Source organism: Harmonia axyridis, chromosome 3 (genome assembly GCF_914767665.1).
Source record: "Harmonia axyridis chromosome 3, icHarAxyr1.1, whole genome shotgun sequence".
In the NCBI taxonomy this organism is placed as follows: domain Eukaryota; kingdom Metazoa; phylum Arthropoda; class Insecta; order Coleoptera; family Coccinellidae; genus Harmonia; species Harmonia axyridis.
In genome coordinates, this window is record NC_059503.1 from 31,877,043 (window position 1) to 31,901,787 (window position 24,745).

Genomic DNA, 24,745 nt, shown 5'->3' on the forward strand with positions numbered 1-24,745 from the left:
ACATTTCCATAATTCTTATCAAAGTTACGAAGCTGGTTATTTTATGTATAAAAATAAATTTCATGGAGATTATGTTGAAAAAAAATTGACAGAAAAGTCTTGTACTTTTTTTTATATCTTTTTAAAGATGGTCAAGTCGAAAATTCTCAAAGTTCATAAAAAAATTCATAACTTGAAAACCGTGAAAAATCGCATAACATACGTGGGGGTGATTCGAATAGCCCATTACAGGAGGGATTGGTTTTTTTTACGTCAATCTCTTGGCCACCCTGTATATAGGGATAACTCCTGAAGATCTAAAATAGGGGTAGTCACACATGCCGACGCGCGGACGTAATATTTATGAGTAGATTACGACACTCTTCAACATAACCATATTTATATTATTTGTTATCTTGAATTGAAGTTTTGTTGCTATTCCAATTATTTTAGGCTTAGTACGCAAATTCTAGGAAAGGCTGGTAATATTTTAAATATTTCCAGATTTCTCGGCATTGCTAGTTACGAGGCGTATATAGATATACATGAAAATCTTGCGAATTATTTCACCTGGTGCTCCACAATTTTTTTAAATATTTTTGGGTGCCCCTGCGGACCTTGCGCCTATGGCAAGTGCCACCTTTGCCACGCCCTAGATACGGCCCTGGTTTTAGTATCTGGTCCTAACCTAGCCACAGTTCCAACCGACTGAATGAATTGTAATCAGTTCAAACAGACTGCAACAGATATAATGGAAAGAAGACAATCATTATTCAATTATTCTTACTATTCAAATATAAATTAGGAAAAATGATTCAAAAATCAATCAATATTCTTATAAATGAGCTACGACTCGCCTAAGAAATTCTACTATATCTTAAACGATTCTTATAAACAGAGTGCATTTATTATTTTGGCAATTACAATTATTTTATCCCCGTAATATCTTTACACATTTACTAATATTCAGTTAATTTTAAATTGTTATGCTTCATATTCTATTACAACTTAAACTGATTATAGAATAGGTAATGGTCTCGTCAGTTGTCAGAGATCTAGCAAGTGCAGTAATTAAGATGAAACGAAGAACGTTACTTTGATGTTGAAATTAACTGATTATTTAAGTTGAAAATTATTCAGACTGATTTTTCAGAATATAAATAGTAAAATTTCCAAAGCGGTTCAACAATTTCTTTCAAATATTGGAATGCAAATGTAAAAATAGTTTCAATATAAAATAAATAGGTTTTTATGCCATTTTAAGGGAAGCTTTAAGTTGGCAAATAGAAAAAGAAATTATTCATACAACAAATCAATCGTTAAGGAACAAACACGTAATTTTTTGCGCGTTCAATCTAGGAAAAAATATGAAACAATTCTGGATATAAGAATTATACCAAAAATAACCATTTGATTGGATTGAAACTTAATTGTGAAATAACAAAGTATACTAGGCAAAATTCAAAATCTCCGAAACTTGTCAATAGATTTCGATTAAATTTTCTGTGTGGGGTATACAAAATGGGTAGGTACATACCAGATTAACAAAATGCTATTCAAAGTTTTGCGAATGCTATTAAAAAATCACACAAAAAAACTGATGTTAAGATCTATTAAGAAAAGATCAAGCTCTTGAAGCATGTATTTCTTATTTTCATGTTATTCTTATTTTCTTAAAAGAAATGTTGAGAACTATTCGAAAACTTCTACTTTGACAAAATAATCTGTTTAAAGTAATTAGCCTTAATGAAGTAATTATTTCTCCTGGTTCTATTTATCTAAATAGTGTAAGATATTGCAACAAATATTTACCACCAATTGAGCATCCACTGGGGACAAAAGAAGAGGGGATAAATTTATAGTTTTTTCTCAATATTGAGGGGACTGGTATAGAGGTTCTCTTCACTTCTTATCTTCAGTTTAGTGTTGTTCGGAAGATTTTCAAAATCTTATTCTCATCTTATTATTTTCAAAATATAAGGTACTACTGAGTTACTAGAGTTACAAGTTACAAGTGTTTTTGGTTATTGTTTTTGAGCTCCATTATCGATAGCCATGGCGATCGGAAAGTTTTGGAAGAAAAAGAAGGGCTTCTTCGCGAAGGGATTGGTGAGTATTAATTCATTGACACAAAAAAAGGGGTTTTTCCTTCAAACAGATATTCTGTTTCCATATACTTACTTTATGAAAGTATCCCATTTTCTTACAAAGCATTATTTTATGTACAATTCATTAGTAGACTTTTGGTTATTGCATCCCATAGAAATTTTTTATGGTTATTTTTATTTTTAACTTATTCTTTCATTCAGAGAATATAAGATAACCAGGGTGTTTGGTAAAGGTATTTCAAAAATTCAGGGGGTGATTCCTTCATTGAAACTGAGGTCTGTTGTTACCACAAAAATTTTCAATTTAGTTTCCCTTTCTGAGTAATATACCAAAAGCTAGAGTTTTCCACATTTTAAATAAGGGATGTAAATTAGAAAGAAAGTGTGGTGAATTTAAAATAGTGATTGTATACAGGGTGTTCCAAATTAGGTCGGCCCCGTTGCCAACTCCGTTATTATTGATGCTACGATGTCGGCTAAATGGTCAAAATGGTAGCATTTTTAGAGGCCTTCTCGATGCCGAAAACAAACAAAAAATTGACAGTCGCGTTTTCATGATATTTCATAAAATGATATTTTTTTCAATGGAACACCCTATATTTTTTCATGGATGTCGATTCGTAATATCATTCTCAACAACAAAGCCATTTTCACTTTTTTTCGTTAAGTTGAAAATAAGACAGTTTTATTGATAGGAAACATTTATAACAAATGGATTTGATAAAGAGCTATAAAATATCGAGTAAATGTTCAAAAACACTGCCTTCTTATTGAACACATATTTGGACCATTCTATTGACACTAAATGAATGCGGCAAGAGGAATGACTTTAAGATGGAAATTATCGTTTTGTCTATTGATACCGAATAGCTTAGTGGTGTCAATTATAAGTGGTGCTACATGATGATCACGAGTTCACATCACAGCGCAATTTTTTCTTTTTACTGTCTTATTTTGCTATTAGTAACAAAATATTGTCATTCGTATAAGTACAAAAAATGGGTGTTTGGACAATCATGAGGTTTTATTCGCCAAAACAAAGAAATTGTTTGTACTAGTGAAAGGAATAAATATTTCCAAATAAGTCGCTCATTTTACACTTTAGGAAAAAAGGTGATATGAGCTTTCTTGTTGAGAATGTTATTACGAATTGATATGCACGAAAAAATATAGAGTGTTCCATTGAAAAAAATGTCATTTTATGAAATATCATGACAACGCGACTGTCAATTTTTTTTCGGCATCGAAAAGGCCACTAAAAATGCTACCAGTTTGCCCATTTAACCGACATCGTAGCATCATTAATAACGGAGTTGGCAATGGTGCCGACTTAATTTAAAAATTAAATACACATTTGAATTTTTTCAAATATTTCGATTTACCTGTTAAACTGATGAAACGTGGTCATAAACACTTTTTCAAAAGTTTGTATTATAAGAGCCGAATAACGTACTGTGAAGTGGTTACGTTTTAATGAATAGTAGAACCATAGCGCCACAAAATTTAATAGTTTTTTCCTATGTTTAAATTAAAGTCTTTCAAAATTTTTGAATAATTGAAAAAATACTTAAAAATAGGGAAAAAGTATTCAGAAGAAAGTTCCATCAAATTTTCAAAGCAATCGAAATATTTATGAATTCAAGTGTTCATAGAAGAAAAAACATTTGATTTATTCCTCTTAATGGAACATCCTGTATAAGCGACAATATTTCTAGAACTACGGAATAAGAATAAGAGATATTTATCTATTACTGCCAATGGATTTCAATCCTGAAATAGATAGTAATGTGTCTAACACAGGATTTTAATTTATGGGGTGTCCTCAAATTGGTTGTCTTACGAGAGAGAGAGAGATCTTGAAATATCTCCGAGCTGAAAAAAAATGAGTGCCACATTTTCGGGCTTGATTTTTAAGGAAAATAATATGGTGAAAACCGATACCTTATAGTTTCAACTTTTTTTGAGTTCTAAAATTAGAAAATGGCGTGAAATAATGAGTTCTCACAACTTCTTTATTATTGGTTCTATATGAACTTTTTTCAGAATCAGAATTTTAGAATCCATTGGTGTAATCATTTGTTTTTTATTGAAATTAGAGTTTTGAAGATATAATACGAACTTGTGTTAAATCCGGAGACCTTGGTGGCAACTGAATATTTTATATTATCTAAAGTTCACATTATCATAGATAGGCATTTAGTTGATTTGCCGTGTGAAACTGAAACTTTTTATGATTTTTATAGATTAATAAGAAATTTATATATCATTAATATATTTTTTGAAGAGGAAAAAAGTGATTTTATTTGTTACTGAAATTTACATTTGAAAAGATAAAAGTTTTTATTATAAATTTGAAACTAATTGCAATAAAAAGCAAATGGATTCTGAAACTAGACAACGAATTTGGGACACCCAATACATTTTCATCATTGTTGAGTATCGCGAGAAAGAATATCGGAATTACCAAATGTATTCATTCATCGAAAGATTTCTTCGAAATATTGAATTATGAAAGTGCATGTTCCCAAACTGAATACCAGTATCTTACTATCACTTGCTAATATTGTTTATTCGTTTAGTGCCTGTCTTGTATAATAGAACTAATGGTATAAATAATATTGTTTGCTTCATTTCTTAGATAAGGGTTTGGTATTTTAGCATGTAGATACCATATCTCTTCAAATTTAACCAGTGGCGGATTAACCAGTCGTGTAGGCTGGAGCCTACTAAGCAGATTCCAGACGGATGCAAATTTCGCTCAAAAAAATAGTTTTTGACTTATAGAAATCAATAAAATATTATTATTCGCCCAAGGGTGCTCCAATGACGAAATATTACTCATAATATGCCAGAAATATGATAAAATATATAATGTTAATTCCCAGTACTGGCTAAATAAAATTGAAATTTTTCCGTCAATTAGCTGTAGGTGCTTTTGAATATAAAAGATATTTGAAATTTACCCCTTTGATTAACCAATGAAAATTTATCCTTCCCCTTCAATTATCTATAAAATTTGACGATATTTAATTGAACGTAAGTAAGTTGCTTACGATCAATTAAATATCGTAAAATGATATAGACAATTGAAGAGAAAAAATAAAGTTCCATGGGTTAATGAAATGGGAAAATTTTCAATATTTTTTATATTTCAGAGCACCTACACCTAATTGACGATCTCTGTGAACTGTTTCTCTAGTACGAATTGTAAAGTAGATTTTTACCCAAAAAAAATATATCCTATAAAAAGTTTCCAAGATAAATTCAGTTAAAGATACAAATATTAAAAGTTAGATCATACACTTTTTATACACAATTTTATAAGAATTAGGATACTCGAGTATTCATACAAATGTACTTGAATATATCAGTTGTTCAAAACAAAAACATATTTATATTCAATATGATTGTGTACTAGATCATCGAATGTCAGAAATCAGTAAAACAGTTAAGGGAAGGCAAAAATTGAAAATCTTTCTGGAGCAAAAGTTAAAATCCGCCTCTCAATTGAACCTACGCCTACCTTTAATCTCATATTAACACCTGGGCTATCATAAATCTCATCGAGGGAATAAATCAAATGTTATTAAGACATTCATTTTGAAACTACGACAGAAATAATGATATGGATAAACCTCATCAGGTTCACGCTGAAGCAATGGCTGCCAAAACTATGGGGGCACTACATTTTGATTGTGGTTTATTGACCGTACTCCAGGAAACTCAAAAGTTCATAGATAATGAATATTCTCCTAGAAAATCGAATCTGGAACATCTTCAAACTCTCGGAAGTGAATCTACCACTATTGATGGACAAATATGTAGCCAAAAAGAAACTTTCTCATTCAGAGAATCAGCCGAGCTTTATGATGATATTTTTATATGGATAAATGAGGTAGCGGAGAAAGCAAAAACAGAGATATTCAGCCCAGAAGATCAGGTAGATTGAATGATAGTATATAGGATAGGATAAGGTTAAGTAAACAGCGGTTTTCTGAAAATATATTTTATCTCCACTTTGGAGTGACTGGTTTGATCTAGCTCAAAATTTCAATTATTAGCTCAGCACTATTCATTAATCTCAACATAATTTGTTCTGTACACTGATCATTGTAGACAATTTCTTATCCTAATCAATAATTGAGTTGAATAGTATCATTATATTACTATCATTACTATATCATTATTATTATTAGTACCATCTTATTAGTCTTCTTTTCTTCTTTGAATAGAATAAAAGTGTCCACAACTTCTCTATTCAAACGGTAAAAGCACAGATATTGTTAAAATTCTATGAATTTATTCCTAATATTCTATATATACAGGGTGTTTCCTAAACATGCGGCAAAAATTCAGGGGGTTATTCCTTGGACTATTCTAAGAATATTTTGTCCTTTGATGATTTTTGAAAAACCTATTTGTTTCGAAGATACAGGGCGAACAACATTTTTCATATTTTTAAAATTAATAATAGTTTGAATAAAAATGCGTACCGCACTGTGTTTACTAAGTAGGTACAATTTATTTTTAAATTTGTTTAACAACATTCCAATTACTAAAAACGGCCAGTTTTTTGACTAAAAATTGCTAATACATCACAAAACGAATTCAAATGAAAACCGTGTTTAATCTGTATTCCTTTACCATCTGCACTTATCAATTTTTAGTCAAAAAACTGGCCGTTTTTAGTAATTGGAATGTTGTTAAACAAATTTAAAAATAAATTGTACCTACTTAGTAAACACAGTGCGGTACGCATTTTTATTTAAACTATTATTAATTTTAAAAATATGAAAAATGTTGTTCGCCCTGTATCTTCGAAACAAAGAGGTTTTTCAAAAATCATCCAAGGACAAAACATGCTTAAAATAGTCCAAGGAACAACCCCCTGAAATTTTGCCGCATGTTTAGGAAACACCCTGTATATTCTGGTATTTTAGTCTGAGAACATGCATTGAATCTGATAAATTGACCAAAGTTTGAACAAACAATAATATCGCAGTTATTAGTCAGTTTCAACGAAACTGCAAGTAATGAAATATATGCAATTGGGATTATTTGTATAAAGGTAAAATAGGAGAAAAATAAGCTTAAATCCAAGAAAATTAAAGGGATTCTCAATTCGAAAAATTATTATGAATTAAATCTGACCCTTTCGATCGGTATTAGCTAAACTATAGAGGAACTATTATATCATAACAACCAAAAACAAATTTCACTTTTATCAAATGAAAAATAGGACGAAAGCGAAGTTAGGAACTTCGAAAATTTAAAGTTTCTAGGTCTTTTGGTTCTGATGATGTGATCAGTTGAAAATTCTGCAGGAAGCTTGAAATTGTTATGTTTTATCAACACCCCGAATCTCAACTGAGTAAGTTTGTGATGTGTCGAAAATGTAAATTTTTTTGAATTTTCTATGGTTCTGGTTACATGATCAACATGAAGCTTGACATCTTTATTTTACACCCAAATGCTCAATCGAATCTGGAGTTTTCAAATGAACAGAAAACCAAAATTTCGAGTGGCCCTATTCGGATTTTGTCAATTAACCAATCTACACTAAAAATTGCAAGTTTTTAGTTTTTTACGTTCGAGAGTTATTTTGTTTACGACCAGATGTACGGACATTTCTAATTCGACTACGTTATTAGTTAATCGAGCCTTATCGTTTGCAGGGCCGTCGCTAGGGGCTAGGTAGGGTAGGCGCCAAAATTCAGGGGTAGCATTTCAAGTTTGACCAACCAAATGCCATGTGTGGACATTCAAAGTACTAAATGACATTGTAATTTAGTCAGAAATGATATATTATTTCTGACTGAATTACAATGTCATTTAGTACTTTGAATGTCCACACATGGCATTTGGTTCTTTCCTATAGGAAATAACACAGACAAATTCAACATTGAAAACCATCAAAGGTAACGCATTATGCGTTATTTTCAAAAATATCTCAGATGACGCGGAATAAATACGCTCTATTAGTGATGACGTCACACACCGCCATTTTGGTTCTCCTGTCAGTGTACGGAATCCAAACAAACAAATTGTCATTCAAATTAGTACGTTGTCGTTGAAGAAATTGGCTTATTTTGATAAATAAGATCATTTAAGGAACGATTTTACTATTAATTGATAGACAGAATAAACGATATTAATGACAGTAAGTTCGAACTTGAAGTTCAACTAATAAACACGGCTTTTTACAAAATCTGGAGAATGATACATGATTCAAACTTACTTATTAACCTCGTTCCTTCTGTCTATCAATTAATACTGAAATTGTTCCTCAAATACTCTTATTCATGAAAATAAACCAATTCCTTCAACGACACCGTACTATTTTGAATGACTATTTATTTGTTTGGATTCCGAACACTGACAGGAGAACCAAAAATGGCGGTATGTGACGTCACACTAATAGAGCGTATACTACTATTTTATGAGTTATTAACGCCAAAAAAAATATTAGGTAACGAACTAAAAAAAATGTCTCAAAAATATGAGATAACAGGGATACGATAAACGAGTTATATGAAGCAAAAAAAAACAAAGTTTTATTTTTTTCTATTAATCCTAAAATGAATTTAATTTTTTCACAGGTTTTGAATTGTTTGTTTTTTTAATCGATATTTTCCTATGTTATTAAAATTTTTGAAAGAGATGCCATTTATTTTTTCATCTCTCGGTAGAAGACCCCGATTATCCAATATTAATTTTTTTAATTTTGTAGAGTTGACTTCTCTTAGGACGACAGTTTGGCTAGCGACGGATTTGATCGTAGGAAGCCTTCAATGGCTCAAAAATCGAAATTTATATAAATCAAATAATTTGACAACTTTGTGTCTAATCCTTCACAATAATATATCTGTATGATATAATCCTCACCAGAGCAACCGATACGTTTAGTTAGTTTGTAGTTTCTTACTTGCAATTTTGTTTAGGTGAATTTACACGTGGTAAGTTTGTAAATTCAATTAATTTCATTGAACTTTAAGGCACTTATGAGGAAAATTGTATTATTAAATACAAAAATTCCGAAACGTACGTCTGTCTTTATGTTAATTTAGTTGTTCAATTTATTAACCGTTTGCTCAATTTGTACAGTTTTAGTCATTTTGAATTTTCTTTTGGTTGATTATTAAATTTGTCATTTTTAGAATTGGAATATATTTCAAGACAAAAATAAACTAAATATATCATACAGATATATTATTGTGAAGGATTAGACACAAAGTTGTCAAATTATTTGATTTATATTGAATATCCTTTATCAAGAAGACTCATTAAACTTCTATAATTCGAAATTTATATACATTGTAATGAAAAAAGCGCTCAAAAATAACTGGACATTCAATATACATATAGGTTCTTTCGAAAAGAGATATTTCACTTCTTGATATTAATAGGTATACTCTTCTTCACATTTACAGAACGCTATAATCCAATTCATTGAAAATTTATTGAACAATTCTGAAGATCCTGAGTTCCGTAACCATCTCGAGGACGAGATAGAGAGGAGTGGATTACATGATTTTTTGGGTGAGTTTTCCTTCTTCAGTACTGAATATTTTTAATATGAAAGTAATTTCACATTTATGAAATATTGATTCATCTCATTCCAGTGGACGTGAAATGCGAAAAAGGAGGTTTAATAGGAGGAGCAGAATTTGCAGAGTTCGCTTCAAATTTTGAAACGGCAGTGGAGGCTGAAGAAACATTGCAAAATTTGGAACTTGATTCGTCATCTCCGGAATATTGCATTCTGCTTTTCCTACAGCGAATGCTGTCTGATGAGATTGCTAGGTAACTAAAACGTTAAGAACTTTGTATCAAATCTACAAACCATTAATATTTTTTCTCTAATTCTGTGGTTATTCCGTTCATTCTTCCACATCTTGTAGAACAAAATCGTGCGAGAATATATCAGAAACGCACAGTTTTCATGGTTATATTTCATTATTCTATGTTGGTACTCCGAACTTTCCGCCACGGCTTCATCTGTCAATTCATCAATTTGCCTTGAAGAAATCAGTTCTGCCAACCAACATTTTTCAATGCAAAAATCACTAAATTATATTTATGGAAATATTTCATCAATTTCAATGAAAATGCAATGAATTAGAGAAAATAATGTATAATACTCGTACAGAAGGCTCATTCTACCACACGTTCATTCCAAAACTCGCCACTTAATCACTAAATTATATTTATGGAAATATTTCATCAATTTCAATGAAAATGCAATGAATTAGAGAAAATAATGTATAATACTCGTACAGAAGGCTCATTCTACCACACGTTCATTCCAAAACTCGCCACTTCGTGGCTCGTTTTTGAATTTTGAACTCGTGGAAGAATATCAATGCCTTCTGCACTTGTATTATAAATAACTATATCAGTGGCGGCTAGTAACATTATAAGATGGTGGGGCACATTTGAAAAAAACATTATTAATATTAGTATTGCAATGTCGTATATGTATTTGAAGTTTATGGACAAGGTTTATCTAGAGAACTTTACTTTGTCTGTTACATATAATAACATTATAATTTTTTTTATTACTAAGACTCAATTGATGAAAATCATAAAACGGTTGAGAAAAAACTTTAACCTGTTGAATTGAACTGCACGCATTACTTACTTACAAACCAATTGGAAAATCTCCGGTCTACCATAGTAACACACAATTTTTTGGCAAAATTCGATTTTATTATTCAACATAGTTGCCTTCGAGGGCGATACAGCGATACAATTTTTGTAGTACAATTTGTCTTACGCTTCAAAATAGGCCTCCGAGTCAGCGATTACTTCGTCATTGGCACTAAATTTCTTTTCAGCGAGCATTCTTTTGAGGTCTGAGAATAGAAAAAAGTCGCATGGGGCAGATCTGACGAATACGGTGAATGCAGAAGCAATTCGAAGTCCAATTCATGCAATTTGCAATTGTTTTCATTAATTTATGACACGGCGCATTGTCTCGATAAAAAGCCTCATTTTTTCTTCGAACGGGGCAGTTTTTTAACGATTTCATCCTTTAAACGATCCAATAATGCTATATAATAATCGCTGTTGATGGACTGGCCCTTTTGGAAGTATTCAATAAATATTATACCTTGCGCATCCCAGAATACTAATGCCATAACCTTGCCAGCTGACTGTTGTGTTTTTACCCGCTTTGGATTCGGTTCATCGTGTGCAGTACACTCAAAATTCAGGTTTATTGCATTTAAACAGTTTCAAACATTGCTCAGAATCATTAACACGTTGTTGCTTTTGATCGATTGTGAGCTCGCATGGCACCCATTTTGCACACAGCTTTCTCATGTACAAATACTCATGAATTATATGATGGACACGTTCAGATGATATCTTGAAAATTGCTGATATCTCGATCAACTTCACTTTACGGTCATTCAAAATTATTTTGTGACCTTTTCTGATTTTTTCGTCGGTGTTTTGGGTTTCCACTGCGCAAGCCGCCACTGTTTTCTTTAAAAATTGTCCTACCATATTCCAACAATTCTTTATTTCACAGGCCTACCCATTCGAGGATGATCGAATTACTGAAGAACTCTGGGCTCGATCTTGACTTAATCCAAAAACTGAAAGGTAAGAATCTTTTCCCAATATACGTTGCAGTCTGTACCCTGTATTACAAAACACTAAATACTCTTTCTTTCCCTTGAAAGATTATTATTTTCAATGATAAACCTTTCGAATCTTTCGGGAAAAGAATTCAATCCCCTCTGAAATTTGCATATTTAACTTTTTACATGTGTAGGTATAATCCAAAAATCTACTGAAAAATTCGTCTATTCGCAATCTAGCGCTTTCCTCGAATATTTCCCGAATAAACTGTTACATTACTTGTCAAACTGATTTAGAATGGAATTGCCATAGATTCGAACTGTGTAAGATGCATAGAAACTATGCATCTATGAACAGGACAATTATCGCAGTGCAGTTTCGCTTCCTACAATGCAATTATCGTAAGTAATTGCACAAGTGCATCAAAATTACCGATAATTTTGCATGACAGCGTGTTGTCATAAAAACTGCATGAGTTCATTTTCATTTTTGGAGAAAGAGCCCGACACCGAAGGTGGAGGGCTCTTTCTCCAAAAATGAAAATGACCGAATGCAGTTTTTCAAAGAAAACACGCTGGAATGCGAAATTATCCGGTAATTTTGATGCACGAGTGTAATTCGGGGGAATATTTCCCGAATAAACTGTTACATTACCTGTCAAACTGATTTAGAATGGAATTTTCATAGATTCGAACTGTGTAAGATGCATAGAAACTAAGCATCTATGAACAGAACAATTATCGCAGTGCAGTTTCGCTTCCTACAATGCAATTATCGCTGTAATTTTCGATAATTGTTCTCCAGATACATAGAATTTTTGACAGGAGGGAAATATTCGCTGTAATTTTCGATAATTGTTCTTCAAATACATAGAATTTTTGACAGGAGGGAAATATTCGTAAGTAATTGCACAAGTGCATCAAAATTACCGATAATTTTGCATGACAGCGTGTTGTCATAAAAACTGCATGAGTTCATTTTCATTTTTGGAGAAAGAGCCCGACACCAAAGGTGGAGGGCTCTTTCTCCAAAAATGAAAATGACCGAATGCAGTTTTTCAAAGAAAACACGCTGGAATGCGAAATTATCCGGTCATTTTGATGCACGAGTGTAATTCAAGGGAATATTTCCCGAATAAACTGTTACATTACTTGTCAAACTGATGTAGAATAGAATTGCCATAGATACGAACTGCGTAAGATGCATAGAAACTATGCATCTATGAACAGAACAATTATCGCAGTGCAGTTTCGCTTCCTACAATGCAATTATCGCTGTAATTTTCGATAATTGTTCTCCAGATACATAGAATTTTTGAAAGGAGGGAAATATTCCCCCGAATTACACTCGTGCATCAAAATGACCGGATAATTTCGCATTCCAGCGTGTTTTCTTTGAAAAACTGCATTCGGTCATTTTCATTTTTGGAGAAAGAGCCCTCCACCTTCGGTGTCGGGCTCTTTCTCCAAAAATGAAAATGAACTCATGCAGTTTTTATGACAACACGCTGTCATGCAAAATTATCGGTAATTTTGATGCACTTGTGCAATTACTTACGAAAATTATCGGAAGTATATGAATAAAATTGGGTACAATAATTGGTTGCTATATGACATTATTCCTCCTTATTCAGAAGCTTAATAACTTTAATTTGAAATTACAAAAATGAGGAATTCAAATTGAGAAAAACAAATATTTCGGAAACTTGGAGACACATAATCAGGAAATTGAGAACATATAGGGTGATTCACCTATATTAGCCTTAGACGTTTACTAACCATAATTTTGTGCTAAAAATTGCATATTGAGGTTGAGACAATGATCTTTCTGCCTTAAATATTTTCAGATCTCTGCAACATCTGGTTATACCGAAAACAGTCTACCACTTTCTTATTTCAAATCGTATTTATTGCATGATAAGATAGAGCTTATTTGCTGACAAATTCAGCAATTTGACATAACTTGGATATAGTTCTTAAGTTAATGAGATACTCATGTAAAGAATGGTTGCGACGAGGACTTAATTTTTTTCAAATATTTTAGCAGAATTTTTTTCAAGAAAACCCCTTTTTTTATTCTGCCAATACGTTGTACTTTAACACTGTTCGCGGTTTGGACCAAAAATGAACAGGGTGTTTATGAGATCATAAACTTGGACAACTCAAATTCATCAAAACTCAAGTTTTTTAAATTACAACCCACAATTTTTATTTCTTAAGTCAATTCTACGTATAAAAATAGACGGGTTATGGCTACATATTGGCATGGGCGTAACGAGGGGGGGGTTATTGGGGACGTAACCCCCAATGATCAGAAGGAACGAAATTTTTTGGCAGAACAATAAAAAAATAACTTGGAAGATTATGCTTTTTGAAAGTTGTTATTGTGGAATTACAGAAGTATCATTGTGAGAAGAAAAATATTTTTAAATTGTACTAATTATTTTGGCTATTAACGATATAATGTTGAAGAAATTGGTTGAGATGGTCAATTCCGCGAAATGTTTTACTGTTCTTGCAGATGAAACGACAGACATCTCAACACAAGAACAAGCATCAATCGGCGTTAGATATCTATACAACAATGATATTAAAGAAGAATTCCTTCAGTTTGTACCTGTTTCTGATTCAACTGGTAAAAACCTTGCGACAGTCATTTTGAAATCATTACGCGAGTTTGGAATTGATACAAAGTATATGAGGGGGCAAGGATATGATGGGGCCGCTGCAATGAGTGGAAAATTCAACGGAGCACAGGCATATGTCATGGAAGAGCATCCGACTGCAATATATGCCCATTGTGTATCCCATAGCTTAAACCTTGCTATAAGTGCATCATGTTCAATTTCTGAGATCAGAAATTGCTGTGGGACTGCAACAAAACTATGTTTGTGTTTTAACACCCCAAAAAGAATGGAGGTTATTACAAGAGCAATTGTTCCCTGAAGCCAAATCTACTCGTCTAAAACAACTCTGTCCAACTAGGTGGGTTGAGCGCCATGATTCAATATTACTACTTCAAGAAATGTTACCTGCTGTCCAGGTGGCTCTTGAAGAAGTTTCACAGTGGAAGGATGTAAAATCAGCGTCGATGGCATCGCAGCTTTTATGTGCACTTCAGAGTTCATCCTTTATAATCAGTTTGCAAGTGATGGCTAGAGTATTTTCCTTAAGTTTACCCCTTGCTCGATTTTTGCAGCATGAACATATCGATCTTTTGAATGCTATGAACATGGTGACTAATCTGAAAGGGACGCTAGAAAAAATCAGAACCAATGCTGAAGAAAAATTAGCAACCATATTTAACGCATCAGATACTATGGCTGAATTACTCAGTACCTCAATAAAAACCCTAAGAAGAACTGGACGACAAACTCTTAGGTGCAACATTGAAACCGACAATCACAATCCTCAATCATACTTTAAGATATCCCTATTTTTGCCATTTCTAGATCACTTTTTAAGTGAATTAAATAGTCGCTTTCTGAGAACATTAAGACGTACTGAAAAGTTTTCAGTGTCTTATACCGACCTCTACCAGTAATGCTGAAGTCACCAGAACACAGGAAGAAAGTTTTAAAAAGCTCCTGAATTTCTATCTGGAAGATATTCAATTTGGTGACATCGCTGCCATTGTGGTACGAGAGGGTGAAAGATTTGAAAATTAGCTCAAGGAAGGCAATAAATTATTACACTGCCTGCCATCAGGATGTTTTCCCCACTATCAACACCCTCCTGAAAATTCTTACCACTCTTCCTGTATCGACATCAACCAGTGAAAGGCCCTTCTCATCTCTTAGAAGATTGAACATACTTAAGGAAGTATGACCTTCCTTCTAGACCTCGCCGTCTTGAATTTAGACTTTCTTGAATGATTGTATAGAGAAGCGTGATAGCAATTTTCACATATACATTTATATTTTAGAATATTTCAATCTTTTTTTAATTCCCAGACGTATTTCATTGTTTATTAAGTGTAGTATTCAATAGTATAGTATATATTGTGCCTGTATGATGAAATAAATAATTTTTTTAAGAGTTTTTCACACAAATCTTCGAATGGAAACGATATCAACCCCCCCCCCCGCTTATCACCTTATCACTTCACTTCATGCCACTACCCATAACCCCCCCAATGAGTCAACTGCAGTTACGCCACTGCATATTGGGAACTTCAGTAGCAAATGGTAAAACAGGCCCTTATTCTCATTAATACAGAAATAGTTCAGAATACACCAGGTCAAGCTTATTTCTTCAAATAACTTGAACTCGAAATATAAATAATTGGTTTCAATGGTTTAGGATTTGTTCTCTGGAATTTGACACAGATCCTTTCATCAAACACGGATATGAATTGAATCTGTTCTGATTAATTTTGCTTTATGAAGTCACTACACTCTTTATAATCTCTCCTCTTCATTATTGTAACTCAATTTTTCCCCTACTTTATTTCAGAGAAATCTAATCAGGAAGATAGTGCCAGAGTTAAAGAGCTCCAAAGACAACTGGGAGAGGCTCTACAAGCTAAAGCGGAAATAGAGGCTAAACTCAACACATTGAAATCAGCAAGTAGCGAAAAAGTGTTGGAGAAAAAAAATGAGAGACCATTGGAGGACGCGAATGACAACTCAGTACCTCCTGCACCTCCAATGGAGGAATCATCAAGCATACCTTCACCACCTCCGCTTCCCATACTAGTACCTCCCCCTATGGATGGCATTCCACCTTTGGCTCCAGGAATGGCTTCAGCAGTGCCTTTACCACCAAGCTGGCCAAATGAGAGTCAAAACATTCCGCATGGTCTTAAACCAAAGAAAAAGTGGAATACACCAGTACCGCTGAAAAAGGCGAATTGGATAACAGTACGTTCTTTTATTTCCTTCGTATGTGTATACTACTGAAATTGAAGTAACCACACTGTAATCTACAGAATTGTTACAAGCGTTTAAAATTTCACTTTCAGAAAATGATAACATTGTCTTTAAAGGGTTGTAAAGATTCTGTGGATTAGATTGTGGTTGATACAACTTCAGTAGAATACTATGCTTACCGTGAACTCGAAATACTTCATATGTGTAAACATGGAGTTTTACCGATATGGTGTTATTTTTCAGATCCCTCCTCAAAAAATGACCGAGAAGTCGTTTTGGATCAATGTGGAAGAGGAGAAGTTTGCCAATGACGAAATATTGAGAGAGTTGGATGAAAAGTTTTCCCCGGTTACTAAGCCGAAACCAGAAAATGAAGAGAATAAGTGAGTAGCATTTTTATTGGAATTTCTTTATGTTCATTCTGGTATCCTGATAAAAAGTCTGCTTTCAGCAAAAAACAAATTTTTTATGCAAAAATTTGCCGACTTTAATATGAAAACGGCATTTATCAGTAACCAATTTTAAATTAAATCTTGTGAAAGTGGTTTATTCATTTCAAGATTAAAAGGAGTATCAATATGATTAGAAGCTTTGAAATCTGTTGCATTTTTGGATGTGACTCCTTGGTGCGCATTTTGATATCTGATATAGAGGAATTACAGTTTTTCCTTGAAAGACAATAGAATAAAATGCGGCGAATATAATAGTGTTTTCATTATTTCAAAAAATTGACCTTTGGAGTCATTCAAGGCAAAAAATCACTTCCTATTAAAATTCCTAGAGTTTACGTTTTAATGCCAACCAATTTTAAATCGAAGTTAATGGGAATAGCTATTATAGTTTTCGAAAAAACTCTGGATATTTTTTTCTGAATATTTTGATTCTACACATGTTCTCAATAACAATGAATTGCAGAGATTTCATTTCTCATCGAACATATTGCTCTCGAGGACAAGGGATCTCAGCGGTCATGCCTTATTGAATTTTGCATTGTTATTGAGACACACTTTCTTGATTATTCAATGAACTTCAAGTTTTTGATTAAATTCTTCTCCACCAAAATTTATACCTACTGGTACCCTTTTATCGTGGCAATATCTAATAGTAGGTTCCAATATCAATTTATACAAATGAATTATCACTTATCGCATCTTGCAAGACCTAATCATGATATAAAGAATATAAATACAATTCTTACTAATTCTCTTATTTTTCGGTTTGATAGTACTGGAACATTGAAGAGGATGAAAAAAGTAAGGATATTAGAACCGAGAACAGCGCAGAATCTTAGTATACTTCTAAGAGGTTCACTGAAGCACATTGATTACGATGAAATTAAGAACTTCATACTGCGATGCGATGATAAGGTTCTTACTGGAACAATCGTGGATCAGCTTATACAGGTGAGTGCCAGAATTCCGAATCTGTTACTTTTTTATACCTAGTTTATTTCGAATAGAATAAGAAATTGAATTAGAATCATATTTTATGTAGAAATATAATAATAATTACTAATAATAGATATGTTTCAAGCTTTCGATTTTCAATAGAATACTCACCGCGAGACTTACCCTCAGTATTGTTTTTCTAGTTTATTACTGAAAATTCAATTTATTTTGAGGTACCGAAACTGATTCTTCATTATTTAAATTTAATTGATGTACTGGAAATATAGTCCGGTCTTTAGTAATCCGGATAATTGTAGGATATATTAGGCCAATTGAAAAGCCCCCGGTCTGATATACAGAAGGCGGTGCTAGTATTAAATCCATATGATTTTTAGTTAGTACCAACTTTCAAATGATAGGTACCTACGTGTCAAAATTTAACAGCAGTCCGACAATTAGTTTGTGAGAGATTGCGTTGTGAGGTTAGCAACTTTTGTTATTTGAAAAAAGATGGAAACAAATAATGTTGATAAAATATTGCGTTTTGAAGGGAAAAAAACAGTTGAAGCAAAATCTTAGCTTGATGAAGAGTTTCTGGGTCTTCACCAGGAAAATCAACCATCATTGCTAACTTTAAAAGTGGTGAAATGAGCACCAAAGACGGCGAACGCAGTAGACGCCAAAAACAGGCTGTCACCGGCGAAAAAATCAAAAAAGTTCACAAAATAATTTTGAATGATCGTAAAGTGAAGTTGATCGAGATAGCAGACATTGTGAAGATATCATCTAAACATGTACATCATATAATTCACGAATATTTGTTCATGAGAAAGCTGTGTGCAAAATAGGTACCGCGCGAGCTCACAATCGATCAAAAGCAACAACGTGTTCATTATTCTGAGTAGTGTTTATAGCTGTTTGAGTGCAATAAACCTGAATTTTTGCGTCAATATTTGACAATGGATGAAATATGGCTCCATCATTTCACTCCGGAGTCCAATTGACAGTTAACTGAGTGGACTGCACGCGATGAACCGAATCCAAAGCGAGTAAAAACACAACAGTCAGCTGGCAAGGTTATGGCATCAGTATTATGGTATACGCAAGGTATAATATTCATTGATTACCTCCGAAAGGACCAGACCATCAACAGCGATTATTATATAGCGTTATTGGATCGTTTAAAGGATGAAATCGTTAAAAATCGTCCCCATTTGAAGAAAAAAAGGTGCTGTTTCATCAAGATAATGTGCCATGTCAAAAATCAATGAAAATAAAGGCTGAATTGAGCTTCGATTTGCTTCTGCATCCACCTTATTCGCCAGATCTGGCCCCCAGCGACTTTTTTCTGTTCTCAGACCTCAAAAGAATGCTCGCTGGAAAGAAATTCAGCGCCAATGAAGAAGTAATCGCCGAAACTGAGGTCTATTTTGAAGCGAAAGACAAATCGTACTACAAAAATAGTATCGAAAAGATGGAAGATCGCTATAAATCCCTGTATCACCCTCGACTATGTTGAATAATAAAATCGAATTTTGCCAAAAAAAAAATGAATGTACGGTAGACCGGGGACTTCAATTGGCCTGTTACGCACTATAGAACGGCTTGCAGCGATCCCAGAATTGACGATTTATATGCGAGCCTCAAAAAAATTGATCAGTGGATTTGTAGAAATGCTGTGGATCGTCTTTTGGTTCTCAATGATGTATAGTTGAGTTACACACTGAAATACAATATCTTTGAACAAATTAACGCACTATCCTATAAATGAGTTGAGTAGTAGTGATGCTCAATTTCCAAGATTGAGGTATTTTTCCCTTTGGCGTTGTTACCTCGAAGAGATTTGTCAGCTCCTTCACTAGTTCCATTCCGCCATATTTGAGAAGTTTATTATTCATTTTATCTGCCCCAGGCGCCTTTCTGTCCTTAAACTTTTTATAGCTGCTTCATTTTGGGTTAAATTTGTTGTCACTAATGGAAAACTCCTATCGCCAAGTCAGTACTTCATCTTTTTTTTTTATTTTTTATTGGAATACGGTAAAATAAGTTCTATTTTATGCTTTTTCCTTCTTCATATTTTCATTATGTTTTTTAGTTTTTACCCAGTGCAGAACAAATGGAAAAGCTCAAAGAATTCAAGGACTCTTATGAAGAATTAATAGAGGCGGAACAATTCTGTTTGAAACTATCAGAGATAGAGAGGCCACTGCCCAGGTTGAAATCTTTGCAATTTATTCACTTCTACCATGAGATCAAATGTGACATAAAACCTGTAAGTAAAGAGTTGAAAAACAAGTTCAAAACTGATAGAATTCAGAATGGTATTATTATATCCTTCCGAATTTATTGACAAATATTTTTGTTTAGTTTCGATCTAACAATTTTAATATTTTTTAGAGTATTCAAGCAGTTATAGATGCTTCTAACGAGGTAAAAAATAGTACGAAATTAGCAGAAATTCTAGAACTGATATTGCTATTAGGAAACTACATGAATAGTGGTAGCCGGAATGAACGAGCGTTTGGTTTTGAAATTAATTTTCTACCGAAGGTAAGGCATTGCTGTTATTATTTTGTACTGACATTTGTGAAGAAAAACTCACAAACTGAGAAGTGTTTAGTATTCAACAAGAAGTTTGAAATAACTATCTTTGTATTTTCAGATGAAATTCCTTAAGCATACTTCTGATCCAGAAAATCTTCTACATTCGCTTATCAAAACGATCGATCACTCTCATCAACATCTGATAAACTACTATGAAGAAATGCCCCATATTGATGAGTGAGTATTTAAAAATTAAGTATATTATACTAATAAAGAACATAATTAGAAATCAATTTCAATAACCATTTGAAAATTTATAGAAACTACGATAAAATATAAAAATCTTAATAAGAATAATTAGTACAAGCATTATAAATATATGTATCATACAAATATACAGTAGAAGTAGTGAATCCATTTCAAAATTCATTATAAATATGTTGAAGGAGATATTCTTTAAGTGCAATAACTAAAAAAATTCATAATTTTCAGAGCAAGTCGAGTCTCATTGGATACCATAAATAAATCTCTGAAACAGTTAAACGGTAGCATTGGTACCATACAAACTGAGATAAACAATAACATGCAACCGCAAAATGAAGAAGACATGTTTACTGTAGTGATGAAAGATGTTATCGAGGAAGCCAAAAAAGAACATATCATCCTGCAACAATTATTTGAGGAAGCAGAAAATCAGAATGACATCCTAGCGGAGTTTTATGTCTTTGACAAAAAGAAATACGACCTGAAAAACTTATTCATAGACTTGAAGATTTTTAAAGATGATTTTATTGTAAGTTAACATATGTAATTCTATGGAGGGTATTCAAACCTCATATTAATCTGTAATACAATTTTTGATTTTTCATTAAATTTCATTCTATTCATTTTTGGCTTCAGAGAGCGACAAATGCAGTTTGTCCTATTTTAATATTCGTTATTTCAAAACATGAATACATTATAATTTTTTTATTTAAAAATTTCAACAAATCAATGTTTCAACGATTATTTTGATGAAATATTTTCCAGGAAACGAAAAATTATTTCTATAAAAAACGCGAAATCGAGGAAAATAGAGAAATTGCTCGGTTGAGGAGAGAAAATGCACAAGGAAAAAATGGATTACAAGAAGATAAATTGAAAGGATTAACTGCTATGGAAGTTCAAGAAGACGATATGAACAGGTTAGTACAATACGTGTAATCTAATAATAGCTTTCATACAGGGTCATTAACGAAATGTAGAGGATTTCCGAAAAACCAAATCAAATACAACTCTGAAAATAGCCATGAGAGGGTTTGGGCATGTGAACTTTTTGGCTGAAATATTGGTCTAACGGAAATTTCTGTCCGTTTTTAAAATAAAATACAAACTTTTCTCTCAATACTTACCTAACTGATATAGATTGATCAAAAATAATCTCTAAAATCTAAATCTTATAAACGCGTGAAATCGATTGTTTTAAACAGTAACAATATTTTCTTTGTAAAGATTATGAATCTACGTGAAAAAACAAAAATTAAAGCGATGCACATAATATATGCAGAATATGTTAATAATTGAAAATAAGCATTTATAATTGGTTGAAATCGATTAACCTTAAACTAAAATACACCATAATTCTCTTTTCAGTTTACTTGAAGCATTGAGAACTACAGGTGAGTTCAGCAAACAGAAAAGAAAGAGACAACACAGATCAATAAGTAAGTATCACTTTTTGATTTTTAATTTGAAAATTAAGTGACAAAATAGAATTTTCACTCTAGTGTTTCATACTGGCAAAATACCATAGCAACGTCAACAGTATTTTTATAAAAAAGAATTGAGAATAAAAACAACAATCTGAAAAAAAGATGTAATAATAATGAAAAGAACATTCAAATATTAACTCCTCACGCATCAGAAATTGGTAGGTATTATTTAATGAATTTGTTAATGAAAATTTCAAAAGATATAATGAAAAATCAGAAAGAAGTGGAAAAATTTCAATGAAATGAAAAATAAATCAGAAACATTATTTATACAGACCATTCATTATTTGGGCCATTCGGCCCAAAAATCTCTAATAACTATTTAATATTTATCCACCGCCTTTTTAAAAGCTTTATAAACGATATAGATCCCCTACATATTTATATCAGCAGCAAATGATATGCCATACCAAAAAATAAAGAAATCCACAAGAGACACATGGCATCCCTTGCAGGAGATGTACATATATAAATAATGAGCAATAAAAAGCAAATTATACCATTAACAATAAATTAAGCACCCGAAATGTCCCCTAAATAGTTGCCTTGGAATTTTGCCGATGAACGGAGTAAAGCTCATGATCATGAAATAAAACAAATCTCAAAAAAAAAAAAAGAGAGACTAAAATTAATAACACACCCTTTCTTCCAGTTCAAAAAACGTCCAAGCTTGCAAGGACAAAATCAAGGACTGATCTCACTTTAGATAGAGAAAGGAACAGGTAAGGAATCATAAATAATTAACAATAAATAGTATTCTATTAACGGTGACGAAATGGCATTAGAACAAATTCTACAAAATCATGATAAGTTTTTTTTATATCAACTATAATCCTTCGAGAGATTTCAGACTAAGGGATTCCGAAAGAAAAATATGGAAAATAAAAATAATAAATATATATAATAAGCCATTTCAATTTAATTTTGTGTAAAATCAGTTGCTATACCACCTTGAACTCCTATTTCGGTAGCATGATTCATTAATTTAGAAGGCAAAAAATCAAATTTGAAAAAGATTCTCGGAAATGTAACTATAACGTAACAATGATATTCTTATCAAATATAATGATATATATGGATATATATAGATGAATCTTAAGCCTAATAGTTTCGTGCTGACAGTCTAAAATGCATGGCGATTTTTGTAGATATGCATATAATATATATTGTTTCCCTTATGAGAGATCTTTTAATTATAAACTAAAATTGAGATCTTCTTTCATAAATGATTTAAAGTTATTAATTTTTTTTCCAGATAATGATGCCATGTCAACTAAAGTTTTAAGAATTTTATTGTAGAATTTGTATATATGTTCTCTTGATAAATTGTCCATACAAATGATTGTATATAGTTTTTTTCATCAATATTTTCATCATTGTAATTTCATAAACTTGTAAAACCCATTTATGTAGTAATATTTGCTTCATTGAATCATATATAATTGTAAAAATTATTTATATTGAATAAATTATGTATTATTTCAATTCATGAAGTTTTTACTGGATATCCATTATTACGTATCTCTTATGATTTTCTCTCCGATTGACATTGACAGCAAATATGAATTTGGCAAACACATATCAGTCAGCAAAGTAAGGACTTTCTTGCCTAGACATCAAAATGATTATTCTCAATGGGAATAAAACATTTCATAAGTTGTCAAAATATTGTCATATATCTGCAGGGTGGGCAAACTTCGATGTCTTAACACTACAACTTTTGAACAAGAAGAGATAGACAAAATCTGATACCCCATTCTCTTTCTCTTTTTCTGAGAAACTATAACGAGAGTATTATTCATTTTTGACCACCTTCTTCTGTTTTCGAATTATAAGCGAAAATTGTGGCGTCTTTTTAACAGAGTTTTTAATTATGAAGCTATGACCCAAAGTTATGTTTTTTCGAATAGGAAAACAAATTTCTGTGTCATTTTTTGATAGCTTAATTTTTCCTGATTTCAAAAATATATAACATCGTATGGTTTGTATCAATATAAATAATAGAAAATGATCTAAAACATTTTTTTCACCTAAAAGTCGCAATTTTCTATGGTTTCAACTGCTAATGAGCGCAGAAAAATAGAGCTTTCTATAACAAGAGCAGTATCTGATTATTACTATGTTTCTTACTAATTTCTACGAAATTCGAATTTAGATATAAGATTTTATAAAGTTTTATTTCAAATTGCATTCGGAAATAACTTAGAGATGACATGGATGCACCAGAAGATCTTCCATTTCAATACATTTTTGAGCACGCCCAGCAAACCATGTTGTTATATGCGCCTTCCCGTTACATAACATCCCTAAGAAATGAGGTATATACCTGATACATCTCAAAACTAATGTATCTGATACATAACATTTCATATATCCATGAAATTATTTGACTTATTCATATATCATATATGTAACATTGTTATATTACTGAAGTTACGTAGGGTAAATGCACTGGTTAGCCGACCGGCACTGGTTCTCGACCATTCCGTGATTTGAGATTGAGATGAAATAATAATA

The 24,745-nt window shown here is 32.2% G+C and overlaps 1 protein-coding gene across 1 annotated transcript; it reads left to right on the forward strand.

Annotated features, from left to right (window-relative positions):
* Positions 1 to 374: 374 nt before the first annotated feature.
* Positions 375 to 23,713, forward strand: LOC123674931 (protein diaphanous-like). The gene is made up of 16 exons (XM_045610103.1): positions 375 to 2,088; positions 5,731 to 6,027; positions 9,518 to 9,626; positions 9,710 to 9,890; positions 11,623 to 11,696; positions 16,130 to 16,536; positions 16,789 to 16,928; positions 17,771 to 17,948; positions 20,029 to 20,205; positions 20,331 to 20,483; positions 20,596 to 20,714; positions 20,970 to 21,270; positions 21,507 to 21,661; positions 22,110 to 22,180; positions 22,881 to 22,950; positions 23,484 to 23,713. The coding sequence occupies exons 1-16, from the start codon at positions 2,035 to 2,037 to the stop codon at positions 23,485 to 23,487; spliced, it is 2,490 nt and encodes an 829-aa protein (XP_045466059.1). The 5' UTR covers positions 375 to 2,034; the 3' UTR covers positions 23,488 to 23,713.
* The last annotated feature ends 1,032 nt before the right edge of the window (positions 23,714 to 24,745 follow it).

Bases quoted from the DNA above. Each gene is read 5' to 3' on its own strand.
- LOC123674931 (XM_045610103.1), top strand. From the start codon at position 2,035: ATGGCGATCGGAAAGTTTTGGAAGAAAAAGAAGGGCTTCTTCGCGAAG. The intron at 9,627-9,709 runs GTGAGTTTTCCT...ATCTCATTCCAG, and splicing joins TGGATTACATGATTTTTTGG to TGGACGTGAAATGCGAAAAA. The intron at 11,697-16,129 runs GTAAGAATCTTT...ACTTTATTTCAG, and splicing joins CTTAATCCAAAAACTGAAAG to AGAAATCTAATCAGGAAGAT.